Below are 27,321 nucleotides of genomic sequence, written 5' to 3' on the forward strand. Positions count from 1 at the left end.
TTGACTGAAAATTCTTAACCATATAGTCAACACTTCTGTAACAGTCTTGTTGGAAAGACAGGAATGCCTTTACATTAAGAATATGTGGCTTTATTTTTGCCTTCTTCTTTGTCCAGTCTGCCCAAAGAAGCAATTAGGTAATATGCAAAGGAAAGTAATTTACTTTTCAGGGTAAAAACATGCAATGGTGTCATAAAAAGAATAAACACTGTATACTTCTTTAATGAGCTTAACTACCAAGGATTTTTCTGTGTCCTGTTAGTAACAAAGTTGTGTGTATTATTTCCTAAGTTGAGTCTAATGGCTCTAATTTATCACTAGAGTAAGGACATACACACTTTGTTCAGTGGGACAATATCCAGTACCTAGGGCTCAGGCTTCCAGGTATGGACCACTTCATGAGTGTTTCATCCTAGTGGTAAACCGTAAATTAGAGTAACAATAAAAGCAGCTGAGAAGATCAATGCTCATTTTCTAGCTGCAGGACATGAGACATGATCAACTTTCCTGTATCCTCACTATTACATAACGTTCCATTAAATTTAGGGGTTAGATATTATGAGTGAGTAGAAGTGAGTTCACTTCTTTCAAATTAAGCATTTAATTAATTAAATAACAGATATTTTGGGAGAAATATGTAACTAATTCTTTTAGTCAACATGGACATTAAGGAATGTTTGACATTTTCCTGTGAAGAATTTGCACTAACAAGATAATACATGGATCGGCAATTCACCTTGATTTTGATCTCTGTGATATATTTATTATGATAATTTTGCCTAGGTAAAATGTATGTTCTTGTATGTGTAAAATTAGAATAAGGAAGTGCCTATCTTGTTGTTTTAAGGTATAATTAATCAAATTTGATTATCTTGTTTTGTTGTTTTAAGGTACAATTAATCAAATTGGGTGATACTATATTCATATGAACATATGCAAATATCCAATGAAACAGTGTAAACATGCATTCTCTTTTACTACTAATAGAAACGCCGTTCTTATATGTGGTAAACAAATAGAAGGAGCTATCCTTTCCCTGGGTAAAAAGCATATTTTGTATAGTTCTTCACAGTTCTCACAGATATAACTGCTCTCCATTGCCCAATGTATCTGAACAGCATAAGTCATAAACTGGCAAGGTGACTAGTGCTCAACCTCTGGTGTGGTCGAATGAAAGCCTTAAACTGTTCATAGGGCAGATATGAGTTGGCTGGGAACTACCAGAAACAGAGAATACATATATGGTATAAATGTATGGCCTCATAGACTCATGTATTTTATTAAAATCGAGTTTGCAGATTCAGACTCCCAGCAGACAGATTCCTGCTACAGTGTACCTGTCACTGGGGGTAGATCTGAATTTCAGCCCAAAGGTATGCAGAAAAGTCGGAGCTCAGGGTACTGCTTGCTGCCAGTTTGTGAATTTGTGCTTGTAGTTTTTTGGTGTCTGCTGGCTGGTGGTGTTTTTTTCTCTCTCTGCTTAGATTTATGAAAGGGAGTCAGCTTCTTCTGCAATTGATGGAACTGTCCTTGGATCTGTAAGCTTGAAATAGAGCTTGTTCCTCCCATAAACTGGTTTAGATGTTCATCCCAGCAATGTGAAGCTATCTACAAGAACACATATAATAATGGTTATCTCATGAGCAATCACATGAAAAACCATGAACATGAAGTATGAATGCATTTTATTCATGTGCACATTTGCATTATGTTCAAACACAATGGGTATATTCACTCATTTTATACAAATGATTTAATGAGGTAAGATTTTTATAGAGAAACCTGTAATTTATTCATCTAGGCAACATGTACTTATTAGGTTTCTATATGCAATAGCAGGCTGTACACATTGGTCTTATATCAACACAAAGAAAAGAAAAAATATAACCCTTAGGAAATTTCATTGAAAAGGAAGGGAATTTTGAATAACCAGACATATAAGTAAATATCTGGTAGTGAAAAAAATAGTACAATTATGAATTCCTCAGCTATGGGCCGTGTTCTAAGAAATGTGTCATTGGCTATATCTTCATGGTGTACATACACAACCCTCAATGGTATATGAATAAATTATGCCATATAGGTTATTGATGCACAAGGTGAAAAAAGGTATGGATTTACAGAATATTTCATTTCTTTATAAGCAACAAGAGTACACTAAAACCATGAGAGAAATAATAATGTACTCAGTAATTATACATATAAACAAATACACACCTTACACAATTGCATGTGCTATGTGCTTGACTGGCAGTGCAGTAGGCTTATTTACACCAGCATCCCCATCAAGAGATGACTCACTGAGGTGTTACATTACGATGGCTAGGGAATCACTAGGCAATAGGATTTTTCAGCTCTATGAAAATCCTATGGAACCACATGGCCAATGTAATCTGCCTAGTGCTTATTGACAGAACCATGTATATGTGGTGCATGGATTTATAGATCTTTCTTTGCTTAGTTATGTCCATACAAATGTGTCCCCCCTCTCCATTGGTGATGCTCCCCTTCTTTGCATACTGAAAGAAAGCACAGGTAGACTCATCTATAGTTATTCAGCTAGACATTTCCTTACCTGTCCTTAGGTTGCTATGAGCTTAAGAACAATAAGAAAGGTGATCATGAAGGACTCACAAGTTCTTTGTCAATTTCTTACTAGATTATCTTCATGACTGTGCTCTATTTTGCAACTGAAATTCTGTCAACACTCAGTGTATAATTGCTCCCTGTGCTCACAGGGCTCCTGCTCCCTGAGATTTCCATTATAACCCCAGTGAGGCTCCAGAGGGACATGACAACATTTAAAATGCCACAAAGGCAGATCTTTTTACTTCTGCTAAAAGCAAGCCACCCTATCACCTAGGATGTAGACCACCCTCTCTGTGCAATTCTGAGAGACATAAAAGCCATTTGAGGTCTGCAGCTGGAGAATTAAAGTCAAAATGCTGGCATCTAGGAAGAGAGATGGTTGGAATGGAGAGCCCCACAACCTTGTAGAAGAATGTGAAGATAAAAGGAGGGAAAATATCTTCCCTCACAGAGCCATTATGATCCTGTGAGAATGTAAGTGCTCAAATCATCTCGCTGTTCTCCTCACATTTCACTTTACCCCTCTGGAGTGGTGGTAAAAAGTCACCATTCAGGGTTCTCTTCTCCACTGATGGGATGGTCAAGGCCCATTCAGGGTCTCTCACACTGTGCACAGTTTGCATTGGTGCATTCCTTTAAAGAATTATTGTTTATTGCCAATAAATCCGCAATCTGTGTCTCATAACACCACAAAATTAGATAATTATACAAATTAGTTGAATGTACCCCTTCACAAGGAGAAACTAATGTTTATCAAAGATTTGTGAAAGACACCCACTGGGTTCTCCCAATCCTCTGATAAAATGAGTGCATTTTTTTTTTCTTGAGAGTGTGCCTTCCCTCTCAATATCTAAAATGTAACATTTCCAGTTCTTTGTTGCTTTCTAGTCCTAGGTCTTTTCAGGCTTTCTTAATCTCCCCTAGTCATCTCATCCAGGTTTTAGCATTCATACTAATTCAGTGCTAGCAACTTCCGAAATTTAAACAAGTAACTTTCACAATGAAAAATAATGACCAGCATTGTATACCATAATTCCATATAGCAAAATCTTATAAGAACATCATCTTATTAAGTCTTTCCATCAATTCTTTGAGGAAAGTATGATCTCAGTGAGAAACAGCTATTAGTTGAGTGGCCACTCTAAGCCAAATATAAATTGCAGTAACATCTCACATGTCCAAGAATTATACTGGTACACATCTAAATTCAGATTTGTGGGGCACAAATGAGGAGCAAATGAGGTCAAGCTGGTAGTATGTCCTAAACTTTTCTATTTTGCACTCATTGTCCCAATTTTGTTAATAGCAATATTCCCTTTACACTCAAAAGAATTCTACTTGTATTGACAAATTTTAACTGTGGATTTAATGTTGAGAGTAATGGTGGTGCACAATTTCTTCCTTTAAAAGAACCTAAATTTAGAAGTTATAAAGCCATATTCACACTATCCAACAACATAACTGGGGAACTAGGAGTGTGGCTAAGGGGGAAACAATTTGTCTGTCATGAATGGCCACCTGGGTTCCAACCATCCTATGTACTGCTAAAGAAAAAATGGCCAGAATTTAAATTGGCTTTTTGGTACAGGCACAAAAGCAGACATGCAAATGAATGGAACAGAATAGAGGACCCAGATGTAAGTCCGGGTAGCTATAGCCACCTGATACTTGATAAAACTACCAAAAATACTCATTGGAGAAAAGACAGACTCTTCAGCAAATGGTGCTTGGACAACTGGGTATGTATCTGAGGAGGATGGAAATAGATTCTTCTCTCTTTCGATGCACAATAATTAAGTCCAAATGGACTAAAGACTTTAACATCACACCTGAAACTCTGAAACTGCTAGAGGAAAAAGTAGGGGAAACCCTTCAACATATTTGTCTTGGCAAAGACTTTCTGAATATAACCCCAATTGCTCAGGCAATAAAACCACATATTAACCACTGGGACCTCATAAAATAACAAAGATTTTGTATGGCAAAGGACACTGTGAATAAAGCAAACAGGCAACCTACAGAATGGGAAGAAATTTTTGCCAGCTATACATCTGATAGAGGATTAATATCTAGTATATACAAAGAACTCAAAAAATTGAATAAGAAATAAAACAATTAAAAAAGGGGCCTATGGAACTAAATAGAGAGTTCTCTAAAGAAGAAATGTGGATGGCATATCAGCATCTAAAACAAATGTTCTATATCCCTAGTCATCAGGGAAATGAAGATTAAAACTACAATGAAGAACCCTTCTACACTGTTGGTGGGAATGCAATCTGACCCAGCCATTGTGGAAATCAGTGTGGAGGTTCCGAAGACACCTAAAAATAGATCTACCATATAACCCAGCTATAGCACTCATAGGCATATGTCCTAAGGACTCATCTCATTGCCTTTGAGATAATTGCTCAACCATGTTTATTACCACTCACTTCACAAGAGCTGGGAAATGGAACCAGCCTAGATGTCCCTCAACTGACAAGTGGATAATGAAAATATGGCACATTTATACAATGGAGTTCTACTCAGACTTTTGAAATTTGATTTGAGTTCTATTGAGTATACCATGAAGTCTTTCTTAGAAAACAAAAAATGTTTTTGAACTTGTTTTCCCAGGAAACTGTATCCATCTTATTAGGGTATAACACTAAGTTGCTATTTGAATTATCATTCTTTTTTCATGTGTCTTGGATGTCTATGACTCTGTCTAGTCATGGGTGTAAAGTGGTAAGAAGTCTTAACGTTTTATATTTTAAATTTATACTTAAACTCATAGAGATAAATGTTATAAAATAATAGTCACGGGCTGGAGAGATGGCTTAGCGGTTAAGCGCTTGCCTGTGAAGCCTAAGGACGCTGGTTCGAGGCTCGGTTCCCCAGGTCCCACGTTAGCCAGATGCACAAGGGGGCACACGCATCTGGAGTTCGTTTACAGAGGCTGGAGGCCCTGGCTCACCCCATTCTCTCTCTCTCCCTCTATCTGTCTTTCTCTCTATGTCTGTCGCTCTCAAATAAATAAATAAAAAATGAACAAAAAAATTTTTAAATAATAGTCAGTAATGTCAGACTAAATTTTTTTTTTAATGTTTCATTTATTTACTTATTTATTTGGGGGAGGAAGAGAAAGAGTCAGAAAGAGAATGGACATGCCAGACCCTTCATCCATTGCAAATGAACTCAAGGCACATGCACCCCTTTGGTATCTGGCTTACATGGGTCCTGGGGAATTGAACCTGTGTCCATTGGCTTTGTAGGCCTTAACTGCTAAACCATCTTTCCAGCCCCTAATTGTGTTATTTTGATAAGTTATGTCTCATAGTATTTTTTGTTTGTTTGTTTTTACATTGAATGTCATTGGAAATCAGGCTTTTGCTCTTTTAGAATCCCCAACAGTATGACTCATGCTTTCCCCTGCAAATAATTGCTGTAATGCACTAGCATCAAATTTTGCTGTGTTGGGAATGGGCTGGGAGGGATGCAAAAGGCACTTAAGCCATGGTTTCCATTCTTCTCCATTACCTGCTAGATGTCTATCTCAAGAAAATGCAGCCTTTTCTGGAGGCGTGAGTGGGTTTTCTACACACTACTCTACATCACTTATTTTTAGAGTTAGAGTAACATTATACCAGTGTGCTTCTTCTTTTGCCTAAACTGAAGGAGTAAATTAGTTTCTGGACATCTGAAAAATATAAGGAATTAGCCACGCATGGTGGTGCATGCCTTTAATCCCAGCACTTGGGAGGCAGAGATAGGATTTCTGTGAGTTTGAGGCCACCCTGAAACTGCATAGTGAAATCCAGGTCAGCCTAGGCCAGAGCAAGACCCTACCTCGAACAAACAAACAAACAAACAAACAAACAGAAAAATCAGAAACTGTAATGGATGCCTCACACAACATTCCCTCTTTTATTCTGCAAACATTTAGTAGTATATCTTACTATATCTTTTTGACAGATAACAAACTGAATATGATAAACAGCACAAAATTCACAAGAAAGAACCAGTAAACATTTGAAGGTCAACATGTACATCTTAAGACCGTGCATTTTCCCATTACTCTTCCCTGCTGTGCCCTCTCCCTCAGACAGCAGTAGATTCTCTGTCTTATCCACAGTAGAAGACAAAGTGTCATTGTGCTTATTTTTAACAGCAATTCTGCTAACAAAATATTACCTGAGTTAATCAATAGAAAAAATGGGGCTAGAGAGATGGCTTAGAGGTTAATGCATTTGTCTAAGAAGCCAAAGAACCCGGGTTTGGTTCCCCAGGACCCACGTAAGCCAGATGCCTAGGGGACTCATGCATATGGAGTTTGTTTGCAGTGGCTGAAAGCCCTGGCATGCCCATTCTCTCTCTTTCTGTCTCTCTTCTCTCTCTCCTTGCAAATAAATAATTTTTTTTAAAAAAAGTTTTTATTGACAACTTCCATAAATATAGACAAGAAACCATAATAATTCCCTCCCCTCCATTATATGCCGTATTTGCATGCCCAGAGTTTTACATGAGTGCTGGGGGAACAAACTCAGGCCGCCTCAGGCTTTCCTGCTTGTTCAGCCAACAAGTGCTCTTACTTGCTAAGCCATGTATCCAACCTGCCCCGTTTTTGGAAATGCCCCATGCTTGCTTTGAACTCATTTGGCAGTAAGGGATTTCCTTGAACTCCGGAACCTCCTGTCTCTATCCCTGCTTGTTGGGCTCTGAAAGGCCCAGGCATGAGGCCTAGTGGAACTTCCTGAGCCTAGTTAAACTTTGGCAACCTGTCTCTGGCCAGCTAGGACTCAGCAATATGCCTAACGGCTTCTGGCCTGCCACCTCCACGTGGCAATTGTAATTACCATTTCAAAAGTTTACTATTGGCCCTAACCTCTTCCCCCATCCTAAAATCCCTGCCTTTGTCCCCAGCATGATATAGGCAACTCCTCAGAGTAATAAAGCAAGTTTTTATTGTGAGCTGCTGCATGGAAAAGACTCCCAACTCAGTGTGGTTTTTCTCTGGTGGCCAGGAGAGGTCTGGGTCATCTGACGCTCATCATCCTCCTCAACCCCTAGAGAGGAACCAGCAGGCCTGGTCCTTCCCTCAGAACTACCTACCTGGCTGGGAAGGAGCCCAGCACCTGCTAGTTCTGGGATTATAGGTATGCCTCACCATGCCCAGCTCTGAAATGATCTTTGTTAATGGAGCAAAGCACTATTATAGCAACATATCTTAAGTTGTAGATCAAAAGATATTAAGGTTTAGAGGACTTTTATTTTCTTCTGATAAAGGGGATTGAACTTAATCCATACTAACAAGTACTTCTCAGCCTTCTCTTTACCACTTTTTATTTTGAGGAATGGTTTGAAATTGTCTTAAACACTCCAAAGATGTATTTGTAGAGAGATGGCCATGACAGAACACAAGAACCACCCAATTGCCATGAACTCTCTTCCATAATGCTGAACATGACTGTAGATGATGTTCCTTAGGAAATAGGCAAAGGTATTCTAGGGAAAGAACTTACAAGAATCCAAAAATTTGAACAACTCAATGCAATAAAAAAATCTCCATAGACTTAACACCAGGACAAAAATGAATTAATTGACTTAATAGTAGTAATACTATTATTGAATATTTAATTACCAAAAGAACTAAGGTACACAATCTAAGTGTATCTTAAGTATATTATGGTTGTATGAATAAAATTTGCCCTTTTTCAGTTATTTTATGCTAATCCCTATCTACATTCTTTGTTTTGCTACAGAACTTTTTAGTTATAATGATGTTTTCATTGTCATTCTATACAATTACCATCAATTATGAACATGTTCAGTGCTTGTCCATTTCCTCCTGGCTCAAGAATCAGATTGTCCACATGGAAATGATTTTCATTTAGGGTTAGGATCTGGATCAAAGCAATGTTTGTGTTCTGGAGTTTATTAAAAGAGGCCTAAATATACTCTAGGTATGAGGGCAATCATTTAAAAGCCTTAGAAAATTTTGTGTGTTAACAGTAAATGAATACTAACACCACAAAAATGTTATTCTAGAGATATGCTAATGAAAAATAACAGGTATGGTCTCTTCATAGAAACATACTCAAATATAACTACCTTTCCAACTTGTCATTCACTCATGCAAGTAGCAAATATTTAAATGCTAGCTCTTCAACAAGCCTGTGCTAAATGCTGCAGCTTCAAAGATAGATTGAATGGCTCTTACTCTCAGAGAACTTGCATATTAATACAATTTGGACTCAATTACATCAGAGTACTTGAATATATATTAATAATATTGATCTATAACACTTAAACGTTTTTAGAAGATAAAATTATCAGTTAATAACCACTAATTATAAAGGAATTTTAGAGAAAATGATTAAGAATTAAATGCTAAAGATACAACAATTGCAATTGTGTAATTCTTACATGATTTTTGTCTTAAGAAAATAAAAGCAAAGGAGGAAAAGAATGCCTCATCTATTCTTGCATGATTCTCAATGCCTGGAAATGCAATCAATCCAACAGACAGCTGTCCACACAGAGATAGATTTGGGTGCTGAGAAGATTCAGTTACTTATTTCCCTTAAAAAAGAGAAAGAAAGAAAGAAAAGAGCAGCAGGCTACCAGTGGCAAAGGTAGGGATTACAGAAGAACAACCAATAAACACAAACACACAAAGTTTATGAATACTGAACAGAATATATTCTAGAGTTCTGTTTTATAATATCATTCCTTTACTTAATAATACTGATTTGTATACTACTATTCACTAAGAAAATTGTCTAATGAATATTTTTACAACAATTGGTTTTCTAAATAAAAACCTTTTGGAAACAAAAAGGATGCATGAATTCCAGAATTAAAAGAGTTTTATTTCATTGCTCTAAATGTCCAGAAAAGATAACTGGACATTGTGTAATATTCCATACTCATATCTGTCCATATGTAATGGCTTCTAATACCTACAACCTACATAATACAATACAGCTGATAAATTCTAGATAATTTAAAATCTCAGAAAATAATATGTACAAATGAACATTGTCATATAAGCTTATATATTAGTTTGGATGAAGGGATGTCTCTAATTACAAAGATATCAACACAACATAAATCCAAGTGTCTGTTGCATTTTGTGGTGTTTCATACTTTGAATGAGAGGTAAGGGTGCCCAAGTTGAAATGTGAAGATAATTTTGTGTCCATACCTAGTGGCTTCACTTATATCTACAACCTGCATAATCCAATGCAGCTAATAAATTCTAGATAATTCAAAATCTCAGAAAATAATATGTGCAAATGAGCATTGTCATATAATCTTATATATTAGTTTGGACGAAGAGATGTCTGTAATTAGAAAGATATCAGCACAACATAAACCCATGGGTTTCTTGCATTCTGTGGTGTTTCATACTTTGAATCAGAGATGAGGGTGCCCAAGTTGAAATGTGAAGATAATTTAGGGTATTTGATACTACTGTTGAATGACTAACAATGCTTAAAAAAAAGAATTAAGAGAAACAATCTTCTAGGTTGGATTCCAGTTCTCCATCCACATTATACAATAGGTTATTTTTTTTTAATTATTTATTTATTTATTTGAGAGTGACAGACACAGAGAAAAAGACAGATAGAGGGAGAGAGAGAGAATGGGCGCGCCAGGGCTTCCAGCCTCTGCAAACGAACTCCAGACGTGTGTGCCCCCTTGTGCATCTGGCTAACGTGGGACCTGGGGAACCGAGCCTCGAACCGGGGTCCTTAGGCTTCACAGGCAAGCGCTTAACCGCTAAGCCATCTCTCCAGCCCACAATGGGTTATTTTAATTGAATAAGTTATGTTCCTCTGTTTGTTACTGGGTCTTTGTGATTTTAGATTGTTCATTATTTCCCATACTAATATTTCATTTTCCTTTGCATTAATATTTAAGATGAAGTCCGTCTCTAGGTGTGAAATGCTATAATCTCCTAACACTGAAATGACTGTGAAAGGATTACTAACTCTTATTTTCAAGATAAACTTCATTGACAAAAAACATTGATGATCAAAAACATGTAGGTGACTGTATCTGTCACAATTAGTCTCCACATTCATATGTTCACTTTTTTGTTTTTTTGGTGAAAATCCAGAGCACCGCTACAAGACGATGACAAATCACACATTGCTGAATGAGTTCATTCTACTGGGAATTCCTCAGACAGAAGGACTGGAGACTCTGCTCTTTATTGTCTTCTTATTTATCTACTTCTTCACGTTGCTTGGAAATTTGCTCATCTTTACAGTCATCATTTCTTCATCTATTCTTCACACCCCAATGTACTTCTTCTTGGGACTGCTATCCATGTTTGATATACTGTTCCCATCTGTAACTTGTCCCAAGATGCTACTTTATCTCTCTGGCAAGAGCCGAGCCATCTCTTATAAGGGATGTGCTGCCCAGCTCTTCTTCTATCATTTTTTGGGTTCTACTGAAGGTTGCCTCTACTCTGCAATGGCTTATGATCGTTACGTGGCCATCTGTCACCCTCTGAGATACATGCTTATTATGAAACCTGGAGTGTGTGTGAGCTTGGTCACAGTAGCCTGGGTGGTGGGAAGTCTTCAAGCCAGCATTCTGACCTCCTTTACTTTTCAGTTAAGCTACTGTGGGCCCAATCAGGTGGGCCACTTCTTTTGTGACCTTCCTGCTGTCTTGCCCCTGTCTTGTACTGACAGTACCCTGGCCCAGAGAGTGGGTTCCATTAATGTCGGCTTTCTGGCTCTCATGCTTCTGTTCAGTGTTTGTGTCTCCTATGCTCACATCGGGATTGCCATTCTGAGAATCCGTTCAGCAGAGGGCAGGCAGAAAGCATTCTCCACCTGCAGCGCCCACCTCACTGCAATTCTCTGTGCCTATGGACCTGTCATCATTATCTACCTGCAACGCACACCCAACCCCCTGCTTGGTGCCATTGTGCAAATATTAAATAACATTGTCTCCCCCATGCTGAACTCCTTAATCTATTCCCTGAGGAACAAGGAAGTAAAAAGGTCCCTGAGAAAGGTACTTCAAAATGCAATCTTTGGTGTTCAGGAATGAATTATGGAGATGGTTGTTGTCTGTTGTCATCAACTTTCTATTCCATTTTCTTAAACAAATAAGCGCATCATAGAAACCACTTGCTATGAAAGCAACATATTTGTTTGTTTATAGGATTTTCTATTTTTAGTATAACCACATCATCACTGAGATCCCATAATTGAATCTATAGGTAAAATTGTTCTGTATAGTTTTACCTAGGGCAAGGAATTCACAAGCACAGAAAATAGCTGGCTTGGATTTATTGTCCCTGTAAAGTATAATTGTTTTGTTATTGAAGGTAGACAAGAACTGAGCTACAACCATTCTCTTTGCCAAATCCAGTTTCATTTCAATTTCTGATCTACTTTGAATGTAATTGTTCTGTTTTTTGTTTTTTGTTTTTCTGCCTACCATCATTTGAGTTCCCCTATTTCACAGAGAATTAACTAAACATTAGAGTATGGACCTGTCTTTCAACCAGTGGATGACCTCTTCATATATATCAACTTATTTAATTTTCCTATTACTACTGCACAATAGAATTTATCCATTCCTTAAAAGATCTTTGAGAGGGCTGGAAAGATGGCTTAGCAGTTAAGTGCTTGCCTGTGAAGCCTAAGGACTCTGATTCGAGGCTCGATTCCCCAGGACCCACTTTAACCAAATGCACAGGGGGCACACACATCTGGAGTTCATTTGCAGTGGCTGGAGGCCCTGGCCCACCCATTCTCATTCTCTCTCTCTCTCTCTATCTCTCTCTCTCCCTCCCTCCCTCCCTCTTTCTCTGGCTGTCAATCTCAAATAAATAAATAAAAATTAAAAAGTAAACAACAAAAAAAGTCTTTGAGAGTGAGAGACCTCAATTTACAAGCCTAAATTATTCAATAAAGCTGTGGTTGGGTCAGTTACACTTGACTCCAAAGTCCCTACTATTAAGCCCTTTTGTATACTACTGCCCTCATTGACCTGTTTGACAATGCAGCAACCCTCATTACTTCTCTAGAGAACTCATGATAGAAATACCCTGTTCAGAAAATAATAATAATAATAATAAAACAGGAATAAGCACCAGGTAGGTCTTGTTTATAATTAATGTTATCTCTAGTATTCTGCTCTACTCTTTGCCCACCTGTAGATAGAACAAAAAGTGTCTTCCTTGTGCCATATCCAGTGAGAGTACAGCCAGGCTTGTCCCCAAACCTCTGACCTACTTTGTGCCATGTTATTTGATGTTACCTATTGTTGCGATGTTATCCGCACCATGCTGCCAACATTTTAAGCTATTCTCAGCATAAACTCATGGGGAAACATCTCCATTCAATGCTGCTGACATGCTCGTTCTATTCTCTCACCAAGCCACATGTTATAACGGGGTTTCCAACAATGGAAGTGAAAACTATTTCTCAAATGCCTGAGAATCTAAGGAGAAGCAAGATGTGCTATTTATTGAGGATTCCACTCACCAGTAGACTTTGTTCTTCATGGACATGGTAATGTCTTCATTTAAGGGGTTTTTATTCCACTTCCATTCTCTAATCTTTCCATCCTTTTCTTAAAAAAGATTTTTTAGTGAACAACTTCCATAATTATTACAATAAACCATGGTAATTACCTCTCACCTTTTCCTTTGAAATTCCACTCCCCATCATCCCCCTTCTGCCTTTCAATCAGCCTCTTCTTCTTCTTCTTTTTTTTTTTAATTTTTTTTTCATTTATTTATTTGAGAGTGAGAGACACAGAGAGAAAGACAGATAGAGGGAGAGAGAGAGAATGGGCGCGCCAGGGCTTCCAGCCTCTGCAAACGAACTCCAGACGCGTGCGCCCCTTGTGCATCTGGCTAACGTGGGACCTGGGGAACCGAGCCTTGAACCGGGGTCCTTAGGCTTCACAGGCAAGCGCTTAACTGCTAAGCCATCTCTCCAGCCCCCCTTTTTTTTTGGATGTCATCATCTTTTCCTCCTATTATGATGATCTTGTGTAAGTAGTGTCAGGCACTATGAGGCCATGGATATCCAGACTATTTTGTATCTGGAAGAGTGCATTGTAAGGAATCTTATCTTTCCTTTGGCTCTTACATTCTTCCCTCCACCTCTTCCACAATGGACTCAGAGCCTTGGAAGGTGAGATAGAGATATATTTCAGTGCTGAGCACTCCTCTGTCACTTCTCAGTACTATGGTGCCTTCTGAGTTATCCCAAGGTCACCACTATCTGAAAATAGAAGTTTCTCTAACCAAAAGTGAGAGTAGCATTAATATGTGGGTATGAACATTAAGAGCAGTGCTTACCAGGCAGTTTGGTGAGCATAATATATGCATTTAGCCAGACACCAGCAGGTGTTACACCCTTACCCCATCATAGCTTATGAACCCCTAATAAATCAGTGATGAATTGAGTCTTATTGATGGAGGAAATAAAGTTGGGGATACATTAAATATTTCTCATGCCTAACAACACCTGTAACTAGATTTCACAAATGCGCGCCCTGTTTACTCAACAGTGTCAACAAAAAGCAAGTAACATGATGGAAAAGTAGCCAAGATACACAAATGGCAGTTCTCATACCAGGTAGAAGAAGCAAAAGCTAGAAATATTTTCACCTTGTTTTTTATCTCCACATAAATGCACTCATATATAGAGGGATGTTTGAAAGAATCTTCAAATAAACATTATGCTCTGTAATCTCAAGGTATTTCATTACTTTCCTCATATGTTATGTTTATTTTAATTACTTTGCAATGATTTTGTACCATTTACTTTTTAAAAACATTTTTTGGGGTGGCCTGGAGAAATTGCTTAGTGGTTAAGGTACTTGCCAGCAAAGCCAAAGGACCAAGGTTAGATTCCCCAGGACCCATTTAAAGCCAGGTGCATAAGGTAGTACATGTGTCTGAAGTTCATTTGCAGTGGCTAGGGGCTCTGATGCACCCATTCGTTCTCTATCTGCCTCTTTCGCTCTTTCCCTAATAAAAAAAATATATATTTTTTTTTTAAAATAATATTTTTTTTTTTTTTTTTTTTTTTTTTACAGGTAGAACTAAATGGATACCTCAAAATGGGATCTACTGATCCTGATAATCTGAGCTAAAATTCCATTAGATTATATTAGGGAAAATATTAAGAGTAATTACTTAGAAAGAAATATACAGGTTTTCTGAAGCCAAGACTGTAGCAGTTAGTATGTTATTTGTATACTATAATTAACTCATTTGCAATACAAAATTCTAATCCCACAGAGTGGGAATCAATTATTCTCATGTTCATTTGTTACACTTCTCTATTTGTTCAAAACCCTTAAAGGATCCCAGAGGGTATGCTCTACATTGCTAATGAGAAATGAATTATGATTCTCTGTGAGTATTCAGGTATAGTAAATTTAAAAAAAAAAAACAACAGAAGATCTGTCTTGATCTTGTCAAAGTAGGCAAAATCAGAGCTGTCATTCACACACATCATCAGCAAAATTTCTCTGACCTACTCTTTTTTCCTCTTCTGTTCCCTGACCAAGAAATATGAAATGTTTGTCTGTCAATGTTCTTCTGCTGCCCAGAACCACTTTTCCTTCTGTAGCTAAATTCTCTCTCCATATTTCCTCTCAACTCTGCTATACTGAAGCACAGTGCTGCTGAGACTATGGCAAAGTGTCCTCAACCTCATAATTCAGAGATTACCTTTCTAAAGTAACCAATGCGTAACCACATGCTCTTCTCATGCTGGAGTTGATTTCAGTTGTTTCCTTCCTGGATTCTTCAAACACTGGGCTTCTTTCCAGCACAGCCTTTGGGCATGGTGCTGCCTCCACTCAGAGTACTTTTTCAACAAATATTCTAGAAGCTGACTAGAATTCTACAGAGCCCAGGTAGTAGAGCATTTGCTTAAAAAGTCAATCTTCAACTTCACAGAATCCACATCATAATTCAGGTTGTTATGCAAATGATCATTGTCTGAGCAGACCAGGAAGAGCCTAAGCGAACCACATGGCCACCTTCCTCCTGTTACAAACTTTCAATCTACCCAGCTTTGCTTCCTAGCACAAAACTAATTAGAGTTTCTAAATATGATGATTTGATAAATGCTTCTAACTTCTTTTATAACAGCAAAAGCTCTTTGAGGGGAGAAACCACATCTATATCCTTTTGTAGATAACATCAGTCTTGACACATCATAACTGCTACTGACTTTTTTTTAGTAAACTACCAACCTCCTTGATCCTCTGATTCCTACCTTGGACTTCCCCTCCGCTCAGCTCTTGTTTTCTAGTTAAAACTTCTTAAGCCTTATTTAATCAGTTCCAAAACAGACAAATTTCCCTCTATTCTGACTTCCAGCCGGGTCTTCAGAGGGCTCAGCTTCCTGCTTCATTTGTACACAATTCTACAAACTAGCATTTAGCAAAACTACAAATTCCTCATCTACACTGAGTTGTGTTAGCAATTCTGTTACTTTTTATTGCTCTTGATCAGAGTAATTGTAGATTTCAGACCCAAGGTCTACGTATCCACTAAATCCCGCTATATTTTTCCTCACAAAAAATGAAAAGAGGAATGACTAAACAAAAGAGGATGAAAAACTCAGCAAGTTCAATATTATCACAGGTCTTTCCAAGGAGTTGAGTAATTATAACTTAAATTATGTCTAAGTGCGAATATTCTTTCCTCTTTAATTTTTATTTGTGAGCAATAAGTAAGAAAGAGCAGGAGTATGAGTATGGGAACACCAAGTCCTGCTGCCACTGTAAATGAACTCCAATGTATGGACCATTGTGCATGTGGCCTGTTATGGGTACTTGGGAATTGAATCCAGCCCAGCAAGCTTTGTAAGCAAGCAACTTCAACAGCTGAGCCATCTTCACAGCTCAATGATAATTCTTTTTTATTAATCTGAGAGACAGCTATGACCATGTATTCTGTTTGAGAGAATGGAAGTCTTATCAGTCATTTTTTTGTATCCTTAGCACAGTGAGTTTAAGAAAACCACAAAAGTTTTATACCTGTATATATGTAGAAAGACCATCAAGGTTCAAGCCAGAAAGAGCCTTATACACTAGGATCCTTCTTTCCCTACTAGTTTCATTTCATCTGAAGGCTATGGCGAGCTGCCAGTGGGAGAAATGATCAGATGGCATTCCTCCAAGATAATATGAAACAGTGTGGGCAGGCAGCTGAGCACACAGCAGACCAGGGCCTGTGATTTCTCCTAAAAGGCCAGTAGAGTGAAATCAAGGTATCAAATGAGATTGTGGCAGTTAGGAGGGGAAGTAAATGAAATTAGGAAATTAATATATGGTAAAAAATAAAGGTAATAGGGCATGGTGGTACAGGCCAGTAATCCAACATATTCAGAGACTGGGAATGGAAGATCACAAATAAAAGACCTGACTGTGCCATGGAAAACGTTTATGTCCAACCAAGCAAACTGAGTGATATCCTGCCTGAAAATACAAAAAAAGAAGAAGGAGGAAGAGGAAGAGGAGAAGGAGGAAAAGAAGAAGAAGAAAGAAGAGAAGGAAGAGTAAAAGGAGAATGAAATGAAGGTAAATAATATATAATTTATTATACGACTAGCTGAGTAAGAGCATGTAAAGTACACTCTCATGTTCTGAACTGGGCATCTACAACATGCAATGTCACTCCTCTAAGGACATGAGAGGTGGAGCACAGTTGGCTTCTCTAGTGCAGTATCTCAGTCAACACACCCTGAAGGAGAAGCACTGTTGTCATTCCCACTAAGGGAGTCAAATCAGTTATCCTTGACCTGAGTCTTTCCTAACTTCTGAGTACTAGCATTGAATAAACTTTACTATCAACCTGACAATTTGGAAAGATAAAGTACAAAGCTAATTTTATTAATAATAAAGCTTGATTATAAATGGAAGATAATATTTCATTTCTCTTCTTATATGCCTTGAATCAGCAATATTAGTTTATAACCCCTTTTACTGCAAGTACAAAAGCAAGACAGCAATGTCAGGTCAGCCTCTTGTCTCCAGACCCGAGGAAAGAGCTGCCAGGATCACTCAGCAGACCATCCAACTGGCCTCTCTTCACAACAGAACATAAAAGTTCTGTTTCCAATGACATGCTTTATCCTTAGCCAAAAATGAATTTTCTGATTATATCCTACCTAAATTATGTCTGGCTAGGGTATTCAAAATAGCTCAATAGAAGAAACTATAGATATCAAAACAATAGTGTAAAACATGCCAATAATATCATGCCAACTATATTAAACTAGAAATCTATACTGATTCTGAATATTCATTTTCTTACCTCATTTCAGAAAGAAAATTTTTAAAAATGTACATTGTCTTTGGTTGTTTATTAAAGAAGTGACCCAAAATTCATTTTTTCCAAAAATTCATATTGGTCATATTCTGAAATTAGGTGCCTTACTTGGGATTATTTTTCCCTGTCACTAAGCTCTGGGCTCATGAAGGATGAAACAGGTTTTAAGTTCATTTAGTACACATTTGATTTCTCCAACATGAAGACTCTAAATTAATGTCAACTCCCCCAAATACAAAGCTGTGGTTTTCAAATTACCAAAAACTTCCCTGAAAGTTTGAAAGACAAAATATTTCCAAACATATCATGACATTGTAAACAAAACCACAATATCAATAGGGTATCCTTTATAATGTCATTTAAAACCAATTGCAGATGTAGAATTTTGTGAGAAGCCTCATGATTCAGGTATGTAGTACATAAACAAACACAACACTAGGGAAAAAAGGCACTTTTTCTGTCTGTGCTACCAAGGACATAAGTCATGATTATGGCATCCTGGGTCCATAAGTCTTGAAATGTATATATATTTCAACTGTTAGAAATATGCTATTGAGAAGCTTAAATGTTTCATATGGATGCATATCCAAGAAAGAATTCATTCACTTGTAGCTACTTAATCCTCACTTTGATATATTTCTGATTCTTTATTTCATTATTCAGAAATTTCCAGCAGTAACATCATAATATTTGGTATTCCTGAAATACCCTTATTCCTTTTGCTGTACATTTATTAAAGGTTTGTGTTCTTGTATGTACTTTTGTAATCTAGACTTAACTATTGTACAATAATTTTGAACAACAAACAATCCGGTTTATGTATAAAACTGTTAACTCCCATTCTTTTGTGACTTGTGTTACTGTCACACCAATTACAGAAGAAGTGCAATCACTCTGTCTCATAAAGTCATAGTCCCACATTTGGACACAATAAGAATTGTTTGCATTCTCACAGCTCGAAATCTTCTATGGAGGTAGCTTACTCTGTGTTGGTTATGCATCACTGGCTCACACAGTAATTATCTCATAGAAACGCACCAAAGCTATTTTTAAGAGTTTCACATTTACCTGTTTCTTGTTAATCCAAGTAAATCCAGCTGCAACTCTCAGTCAGTCAGCTATGCAACCACAGTGGTGATCAATTAATGCTACATAGAGTACTATGCTGCCAACGCTTAATTCAATACTGTCCTCTTTGTTTATCCCACAAAAGCTACAAAATCTCCAGTGTGGGTGCATATAAGATAGTCAATATTTTGGAGCAGTTAAGGTACTCACCTGCAAAGCCTAATGACCTGGGCTAGATTTCCCAGTTTTCATGTAAAGCCACGGAGTGGTGCATGCTTCTGGTGCATGTGTTTGCAGTAGCTAGAGGCCCAAGTGTGCCCATATTCATTCTCTCTCTCCTCCTCTCTCCCTTTTCCATTCTCCTAACAAATAAATAAAATAAAATAAATAAAAATATATTCAATATTTTGTTATGAAATAGGCTTTGTAGCATACAATTGAGTTCAATAACATACAGTAAATGTTTTGAGCATATTTAAGGTAGACACCTATGTTGTGAGGGTTTGATAGCTTAGGCATGTTAAGTATACTTTTGAGTTGCACTGCATTCAGTTTAACATGGTTATAGTCAAAGACATGCATAACATAAGTTAATTAGCATATATATAATTGATTCAGGCAACCATAATCTATTGGTGGCAAAACCCAACAGTCTATAAAGCTAAGAAGATATTGACATAGCCACAAAAACTTCTCCCTTAAGAAGATAATTACTGGGGGTGGAGAGATGGCTTAGCAGTTAAGCATGTGCCTGTGAAGCCTAAGGGCCCCAGTTCAAGGCTCCATTCCCCAGGACCCACGTTAGCCAGATGCACAAGGGGGCACACGCATCTGGAGTTCGTTTGCAGTGGCTGGAGACCCTGGCGCTCCCATTCATTCTCTCTCTCTCTCTCTCTTTGCCTCTTTGTCTCTCTGTCTGTTGCTCTCAAATAAATAAATAAAAATTATTTAAATATTTAAAAAAAATTTAAAAGAAGATAATTATTAATATGGAAAGTGAAATACATTTTTAGTTTAGTAATTTTTCAGACACAATCTCTAACAAATGAAAAGAAATAATTTAACCAGTGTTGAAAAAATTTCTCCTGATATATTGGGAAGAACAAAGTCACTGCTGAAATATTTCTGGAAAAAAGTATACAACTGAAATTAATCAGAAGAAAATATGAAATAAATTTAAATTAAGGATGTTCTATAAAATATGTCATGAAATGTTAAAACACATTAATGTACTGAATTGCAAAGCATGATTCAGAACTTATTCTAGAATAAAGGACAGCATGTTCCTAGATTTTTTTTTTTATTAAAGGAGAAACTTTGTATGGTCTCATCATGTGTTGTTACCATCATTTCCCTCCTCCTGGTCCCCTGCTCCCCTGAGGGCCCTCCTCAGTGGGATTTCTAGTGGGCTGTGAGTTGTGAGCAGGCAATGCCTCTGGATAATCCCTCCCATTCTTTGGCTCTTATAATACTTATACCCCATCTCCGGCAAAATTCCTAGTTGTGGTGGGCAGCTTTTAAGTCTACTTTAGTGTCGAGCTCTCATCAGCTGCTGTGTTTCTGCTTTGGCATGTTTAGTGTATCCTCAGTGTCTATTGCCATCACCCTGGCACGGGTTGTCTAACTAACCATGTGTGGTAGTTTGAATAGATGGTCCTCAATATATACAGGATTTTATTAAAGTTTATAATTTATATATGCAGCCACCTGGCTTGAGGAAGTGCCATTGTGGGTGGATCCTAGGATCCAGTCCTAAGGTGTGGGGGTGGATTTGGAATTCTAGTCTAAAGATAGGCAAAGTGCCTGGAGTTCCTAAGTGTGCTTGCCTGTGCTGGACTTTCAGCAATGGTTTTTTCTCTCTGCTTAGACCTGGAAGTGGGGCCACCTCTGCCATTATGGAACTTCCCCTGAATCTCTAAGCTTCAGATAAATTCTCTTCTTCCATAACTGTGCCTGGTTTGGAGGTTCTCAGTGACGTGAAGGTGTCAACTACTCCATAGAAGCAACACTTTTGCTCATTTCACCAGTTCCTCTGTGGTTTCACCTGGGCTGTAGTTAATGTACAAGGGGTGGTTCATCTCCTAATAGGGAATCAGCTACTTTTCTTGTCTTGTTGATGTATTTTGGTTGTTCTCATTTTATTCTTCTTTTTATTAGTTATGTACACAGTGTTTGCAGTCATGTTGGAACCATCTTTAGCCTCCTCCCTGTCCTCCCCCCACCCCACTGCCAAGAGAACCTCCTTGTTGGGGAATATGGGTCATGTATTATAGGGTTAGCCATCCGTTATGGGTAAGAGGCAATGTCTCTGTGCAGTATAATGACCCAACATGTGACTCTAACATTCTTTCCTCACCCTCTTCCACAAATTTCCCTGAGCCATGTTGGGCTCATTTTAGGTCTGCTTCAGTGCTGAGGTCTTAGAAGCCTCTGTGTCTCTGGATCTCTGGTTTGGTAGGAGTTGAGGATTCTCTGTGTCTATCTCCTTCACCCTTGTGCAGGTACCAGGTTCACCAAGGAAGCAGCAGCACTCTTTCTCATTTCCCCAAATCCTCTTAGTTTCAGCTGGGGCCCTTTTGAGGTGTGATGGGCTGGTTCTCTCTTTAGGATCTGCATCCATCTGAAAAAGAGAAGCAAATTCTCCAACGGAGAGTGAAGTTAGCACCAGAATAATGGATAACTTTTGGGGTCTTTTTAGAGAGAATTTAATAGGTGTAGGTCCTCTTGTAGCCCACGATTGGTGGGAGCTTGATAATGGAGAGTGGGAAAATAAATATACCAAAAAAAAAAAAAAAAACAGATTCTCCAAAAGAGAGTGATATCAACCTAGGTTTAAGGGGACAGACATAGTTTGTTTAGAGAGATTTTGATGGATATAGCCTCTTTTTTGGACAAAGACTAGTGGGAGCTCCTCACTGGAGTCCACAATCCTGGTCTCCATAGGATTCTGACTTGGTTCCCAGTTCCAGCTATGGGTTTCTTTCCACTGAGTGGATCTCTTAGCCAATAAGAAAGCCATTAATTACACACATAGACTGTTTCCACCATTGCACAGGTGTGTACATCTTGTCAGGATGGTCGCTTTCATATAGCAGTATCCCCTACATTCTCACAATATTGTTGGCCATTTTCCCCTGGAAGCACATGTAGTGCTTTCTAGCACTGTAAGGGCTAATCGTCTGGGAGCTGGCTTCCTTATAGATTCTGGTCAGACTTCTCAATGTTCTGTGTTAGCAGCATGTTGTCTCTTCATTTATCTCAGGTGGGTAATCAAGTATGTTGACAGAAGCCGATCTTGTTTCGGTAACTTCATAGATTTCTTCTATCAACAGCTCAATGTGGGTTGTAATTAATTTCTGGTTCTGGGAGCTATAAGCCAGAGCCAGTTTTTTTAGAGTTAGGCTTCATTCCATCCTCTTCAGAGCCCTTCTTATCAGATGAGCCTCTCATACTCCTATCGAGGGTTATATCTTTTAGTCTGCTATCCAGGAGGAAGGTTTCTATTTACTAATTTACTTTTGCTTTAGTTTTGTGTATATTTCCCCTGCCTTCCCAGTCCCTTCACCACAAACCCTTCCATCCTCATTATCTGTCCCTTGAGTTGCCTATTAGGTATGTCTGAAACTCAAGCTGTTCCAGGCTAGGAACCACAGATGAGGGAAAACATGTCTTTTCATGCTTGTGTTCCAAATCTGTCCATTTTCCTATAAATTTTATTGTTCATTTTTCCTTACTCTAAGTAGAATTCCATTGTATATATGTACCACATCTTTATTAAACATTTTCTAACCATGGTTATCTGGGTTACTTCCAATTCTTAGCTATTGTGAATGGAGCATCTATAAACAAGTTTGAGCAAGTATCTCTATGCTGAAGAGAGGAGCCTTTAGGGAATATGTTCATTAGAGGAATTAGCTGGGTCAGTTGGTAGCTCTATTTTCATCTTTTTCAGGAGACTCCATACTGATTTCCGCAGTGGTTGTACAAGTTTCAATCCCACCAGCAGCAAATAAGAGTTCTTCTTTCCTCACATTCTTGCCAACATTTTTAATACAGGGAATGTTGACTTATTTGATAAAGCTAAGTCAGTTTTATAGATTACAGTGCTTTTATGTTGACACTCATTTCTGATTTTAATTGTGATTTTATATTTATATCACATGTTATTTCTATACAAAATAACACATTGCAGTAAGTGTCTGCATCTAATGTCCACAACTTATTTTGCCATATATATATATGTGTGTGTGTGTATATATATATATATATATATATATATATATATATATATATATATATATATATATATAAATCTCCACAAATATGCTTATGAAATATAGGATAGGAAAGAAAGAATAAGCAAAGTAATGATACTTTACTATTTAGAGTACTTTTGTAAGGGATAAATAGATTCTTTGATTACATTGTCAACTTTTCTATAAGACTGAAATTATGTCTGAATTTTTCTGTTTTCATGTTTTAGATACAATTCTGTCTAAATTTTTTTTAAACACTTTATTTTTAGTTATTTATTTGAGAGAGAGAGAAAGAAGCAGAAAGAGAGAGAGATTGAGAGTACCAGGGCCTCTAGCTGCAGCAAATAAACTCCAGATGCATGAGCCACCATGTGCATTTGGCTTACAAGGGTATGGGAGAATAGAACCTGGGTCCTTAGACTTTGCAGGCAAGTGTTTTAACCACTAAGTTGTCTCTCCAGCCCTCTGTCTAAAATTTTAAAAGCCAAACTTTTGAAATCACTATGTAAGTTACATCAGAATGGAATAAACAAAAAATTTTATTCTGCATTATGTATGTTGTACTTAAAAATGTTTAATTTCTTTGATGTCAGAAAAAAAAATCAGAGCTTATGACAATATTTTCTGAAAACAAAGTGATGAGCTAACTGCTTGTGTAATACAGATCTCCCATTAATAATTCTAACAGGGCAAAAGACAGTACCCTACATGCTGACATGCACTTTCCCTGGAGCCCTTTAAATATTTAAATATATTCTCACAGTGCTTTCCACATTTAGTGGAATACTTTATAATGTAATTTTTAACTGGAGTTCTAGTTTCAGGCAACTGTGCTGATAGAAACTTAAAGGTAAAATAAACACATTAATCATTCCATTATGAGGTGCTTTTTTACTCCCTAAATACAGTTAGTTTTTCTTTCTTCCTTCCCATCCAGTACTTTCTTCTTCCCCTCCTTCCTTCCTTTTTTTTGCTTTCTTCCCCTCATCTCTATAACTTATTTACTTCTTTCAAAAAAGGAGTTTATGAAGCTTCCAAGAAAAGCCCTGAACTACTGGTACATAAAATCAAAAGAGAAAGGAGACTTTACTCATTAAAAATAGTATATATTCTAAAAATAAGATCAGGGGCTGGAGAAATGGTGCAGCAGTTAAAGCACTTGACTGCAAAGCCTAACAACCCAGATTAGATTCCCCCAGTACCCACATAAAGCCAGATGAAAAAGTAGTGCATACATCTAGAGTTAGTTTGCAGTGGTTAGAAGCTTTGGTGTGTTCATTCTCATTCAAAAAATAAGTAAGGTAAAAATAAGACCATTTCTTTCTTCAGAATTATGGAACATGAAGATTACAGAGAGTAACACAACTTATATTGATCTTACTATAAAAACAGAAGATCCATGGGGAGGAAAATTTACTCCTGCTGAATAATTTAATTTTAACACAGTTTGTATTTGAATATATATATAAAAATCAATGATCCTACTTCTTAACATGTAGAAATATATTTTATCTTAATTGGCTTTTTTATTATATTTTTTACCTCCTTTAACAAAACTGGAGTATATTCCTAAGGATTTAATGAGAAATGGTTCAAGACTAAAATTGAAATCTCATCAGATGGCATACTGCAATGAGTTTGCATTCAACAAAACCTACTTTAGATTGAGTTTGAGAATTGTTGGCCAAAATTGGAGTTTATGCTCTCCAACTAACACAGGCAATAGCATTCTGGTCCCATACAATCAGCTACACTTCTTGAAGTGTTTCTTTCATACACTCTCTAGATATGTATAAGTTCATTTTTTTTAATTTTATTTATTTATTTGAGAGCGACAGACACAGAGAGAAAGACAGATAGAGGGAGATAGAATGGGCGCGCCAGGGCTTCCAGCCTCTGCAAATGAATTCCAGACGCGTGCGCCCCCTTGTGCATCTGGCTAACGTGGGACCTGGGGAACCGAGCCTCGAACCGGGTCCTTAGGCTTCACAGGCAAGCGCTTAACCGCTAAGCCATCTCTCAAGCCCTATAAGTTCATTTTTAACAAAGACCATGAGAGAGCAGGTGTTCCTCTTTACTTCAGAAAGACTTAAATGACTAAGAAATGTTTGAGAGATACCTGCTCTTTTTTTCTCCTTCTCCTCTTCCTTTTTTTACAAAAGCGGGACTAGTTGGAAAGAGGGTTCATTGGGATAGTTGTTTTTTGTGTTGAATCCTCTCACCGCAAGAATCAAAATAATATCTAATAGCATAGTGATCAATGGCAATTCATTATAATTATAAAAGCAGAAATAGTAATATAGACTTATATTTTTCAAAGAGTGAAATATGATGATCTTAAGGTTCAAAGTAATTCAGTGTGCACTTTATTTCAACATATCTTGGCACCTGCAGATGGCAATACGTCCTATGAAATGGCAAATCAAGCATTGTCCAGAAGCCTTTTAGACTTTCATTTAGTCTCCAGAGTAAGAGTTCCCCTGTGAAATATGTTTCTTAGGGCTGATTTTACATCCTTATTCCTCAGGCTATAGATTAGTGGATTCACCATGGGGGTTACAAGATTGTTCAAGATCTGAACAATTGCACCTAGTAATGGACTGGGACTAGGCTGTAGATAGATGATGATGACTGGCCCATAAGCACAAGCAATGGCTGTGAGATGGGCACTGCAGGTGGAGAATGCCCGCTGCCTGCCTTCTGTGGAGCGTATTTTTGAAATGGAGATCCCAATGCGAATATAGGAAACAAGGATGTGAGAAAAGCTAATGAGAGACAAAAACCCAACATTTGTAAAACCTACCCTCTGTGCTAGAGACGTATCCTCACAGGCTAGAGGTAACACTGCAGGAATATCACAGAAGTAATAGTCTACCTCACTGTGGCCACAGTAGGGCAACTGAAAGGTGAGGGAGGTTAGGATAACAGCATGCACACAGCCACCCATCCAGGTTCCAGTGGCTAAGACAGAGCACACTTTGTGGTTCATGATGACTGTGTATCTCAAGGGGAAGCATATGGCAACAAAGCGGTCATAGGCCATCACAGTGTACAGGAAGCACTCAGTGCAGCCCAGACAATGGTAGAAGAAGAGCTGGGCAACACAGCCCTGAAAAGAGATCCCTCTACTCTGCCCTGAGAGGTATGACAACATCTTGGGAACAGTTGTGGAAGAGAAACCCAGGTCGAAGATGGACAGATTTCCCAAGAAAAAGTACATGGGAGTGTGGAGCCGTGGGGAGGAAAAGACAGCAGTGAGAATGAGCCCATTTCCCAGGAGGGCACATGCATACAGCACAGAGAAGAGACAGAGAAGAGCCTTCTCCAGGCCCTCTGTCTCAGGGATGCCCAGCAGGTTGAATTCAGTCACCGTGGTGCGGTTTCTCATATTTGTGGAAGAATCAGAACCTGGCTGTCTGTAAAAAAATTCATTATGTTTGTAAATAAGGTGAATTTAGATTGGTGGGATGAGAAAGATGTAGGCATTTACAGAGCACTGCTTCCTCAAAAAATGGTCATTTAACACCCTTGCTCTTGGTGGAATGTCTTTCTGAAGTTCAGTTTATAATATCAGATGGTGTGCCTTAATAATTTCACCCTGTGTTCCCTCTTTATACACAATTCTATATTTCATTCATCCCAAATACTCCTGTATGATAATGAAGGGAAAGATTGAAGTGATCCTTGTCTTTCTAATAAATAAGGTAGCTTTCAACTTTTCAAGTTCATTTATGATAACGGCTTATCATTATTTTATGTTAGCAACAGCAGTAACTGTGTGAAGCAGCATCACATGCCTCTTGATGTGATGTACCAGGAAGAACACAAACAATATATAATCTCAATCTAATTATAAGGAGATATTAGACAACCCCAGACTGAAGGAGGGGGTTATACAGGGCAATGGTATGTACTACTGGCCAAGGTCAGTTTTGATAAAAGATAAGGAATGGTTGAATCAGGAGTCATACAAACATTGCTCTAGGGGCTTGAGAGATGCTTTAGTGGTTAAGGTGCTTGCCTGCAAAGGCTAAGGACCCAGGTTTGATTACCCAGTACCCACAGAAAACCAGATGCACAAAGTGGATC

General features: G+C 37.9%; 2 protein-coding genes across 2 annotated transcripts; one reads left to right on the forward strand and one right to left on the reverse strand.

Annotated features, from left to right (window-relative positions):
* The first annotated feature begins 10,710 nt into the window (after nucleotides 1-10,710).
* On the forward strand, nucleotides 10,711-11,643 carry LOC101596195 (olfactory receptor 148). The gene has a single exon (XM_004670557.2). It carries the CDS (start codon nucleotides 10,711-10,713, stop codon nucleotides 11,641-11,643), a length of 933 nt encoding a protein of 310 aa, XP_004670614.1.
* Nucleotides 11,644-25,684: 14,041 nt separating this feature from the next.
* LOC123459523 (putative olfactory receptor 10D4) lies at nucleotides 25,685-26,620 on the reverse strand. Its single transcript, XM_045146277.1, has one exon. It carries the CDS (start codon nucleotides 26,618-26,620, stop codon nucleotides 25,685-25,687), a length of 936 nt encoding a protein of 311 aa, XP_045002212.1.
* Nucleotides 26,621-27,321: the final 701 nt, after the last annotated feature.

Source organism: Jaculus jaculus, chromosome 3 (genome assembly GCF_020740685.1).
Source record: "Jaculus jaculus isolate mJacJac1 chromosome 3, mJacJac1.mat.Y.cur, whole genome shotgun sequence".
Lineage (NCBI taxonomy): Eukaryota > Metazoa > Chordata > Mammalia > Rodentia > Dipodidae > Jaculus > Jaculus jaculus.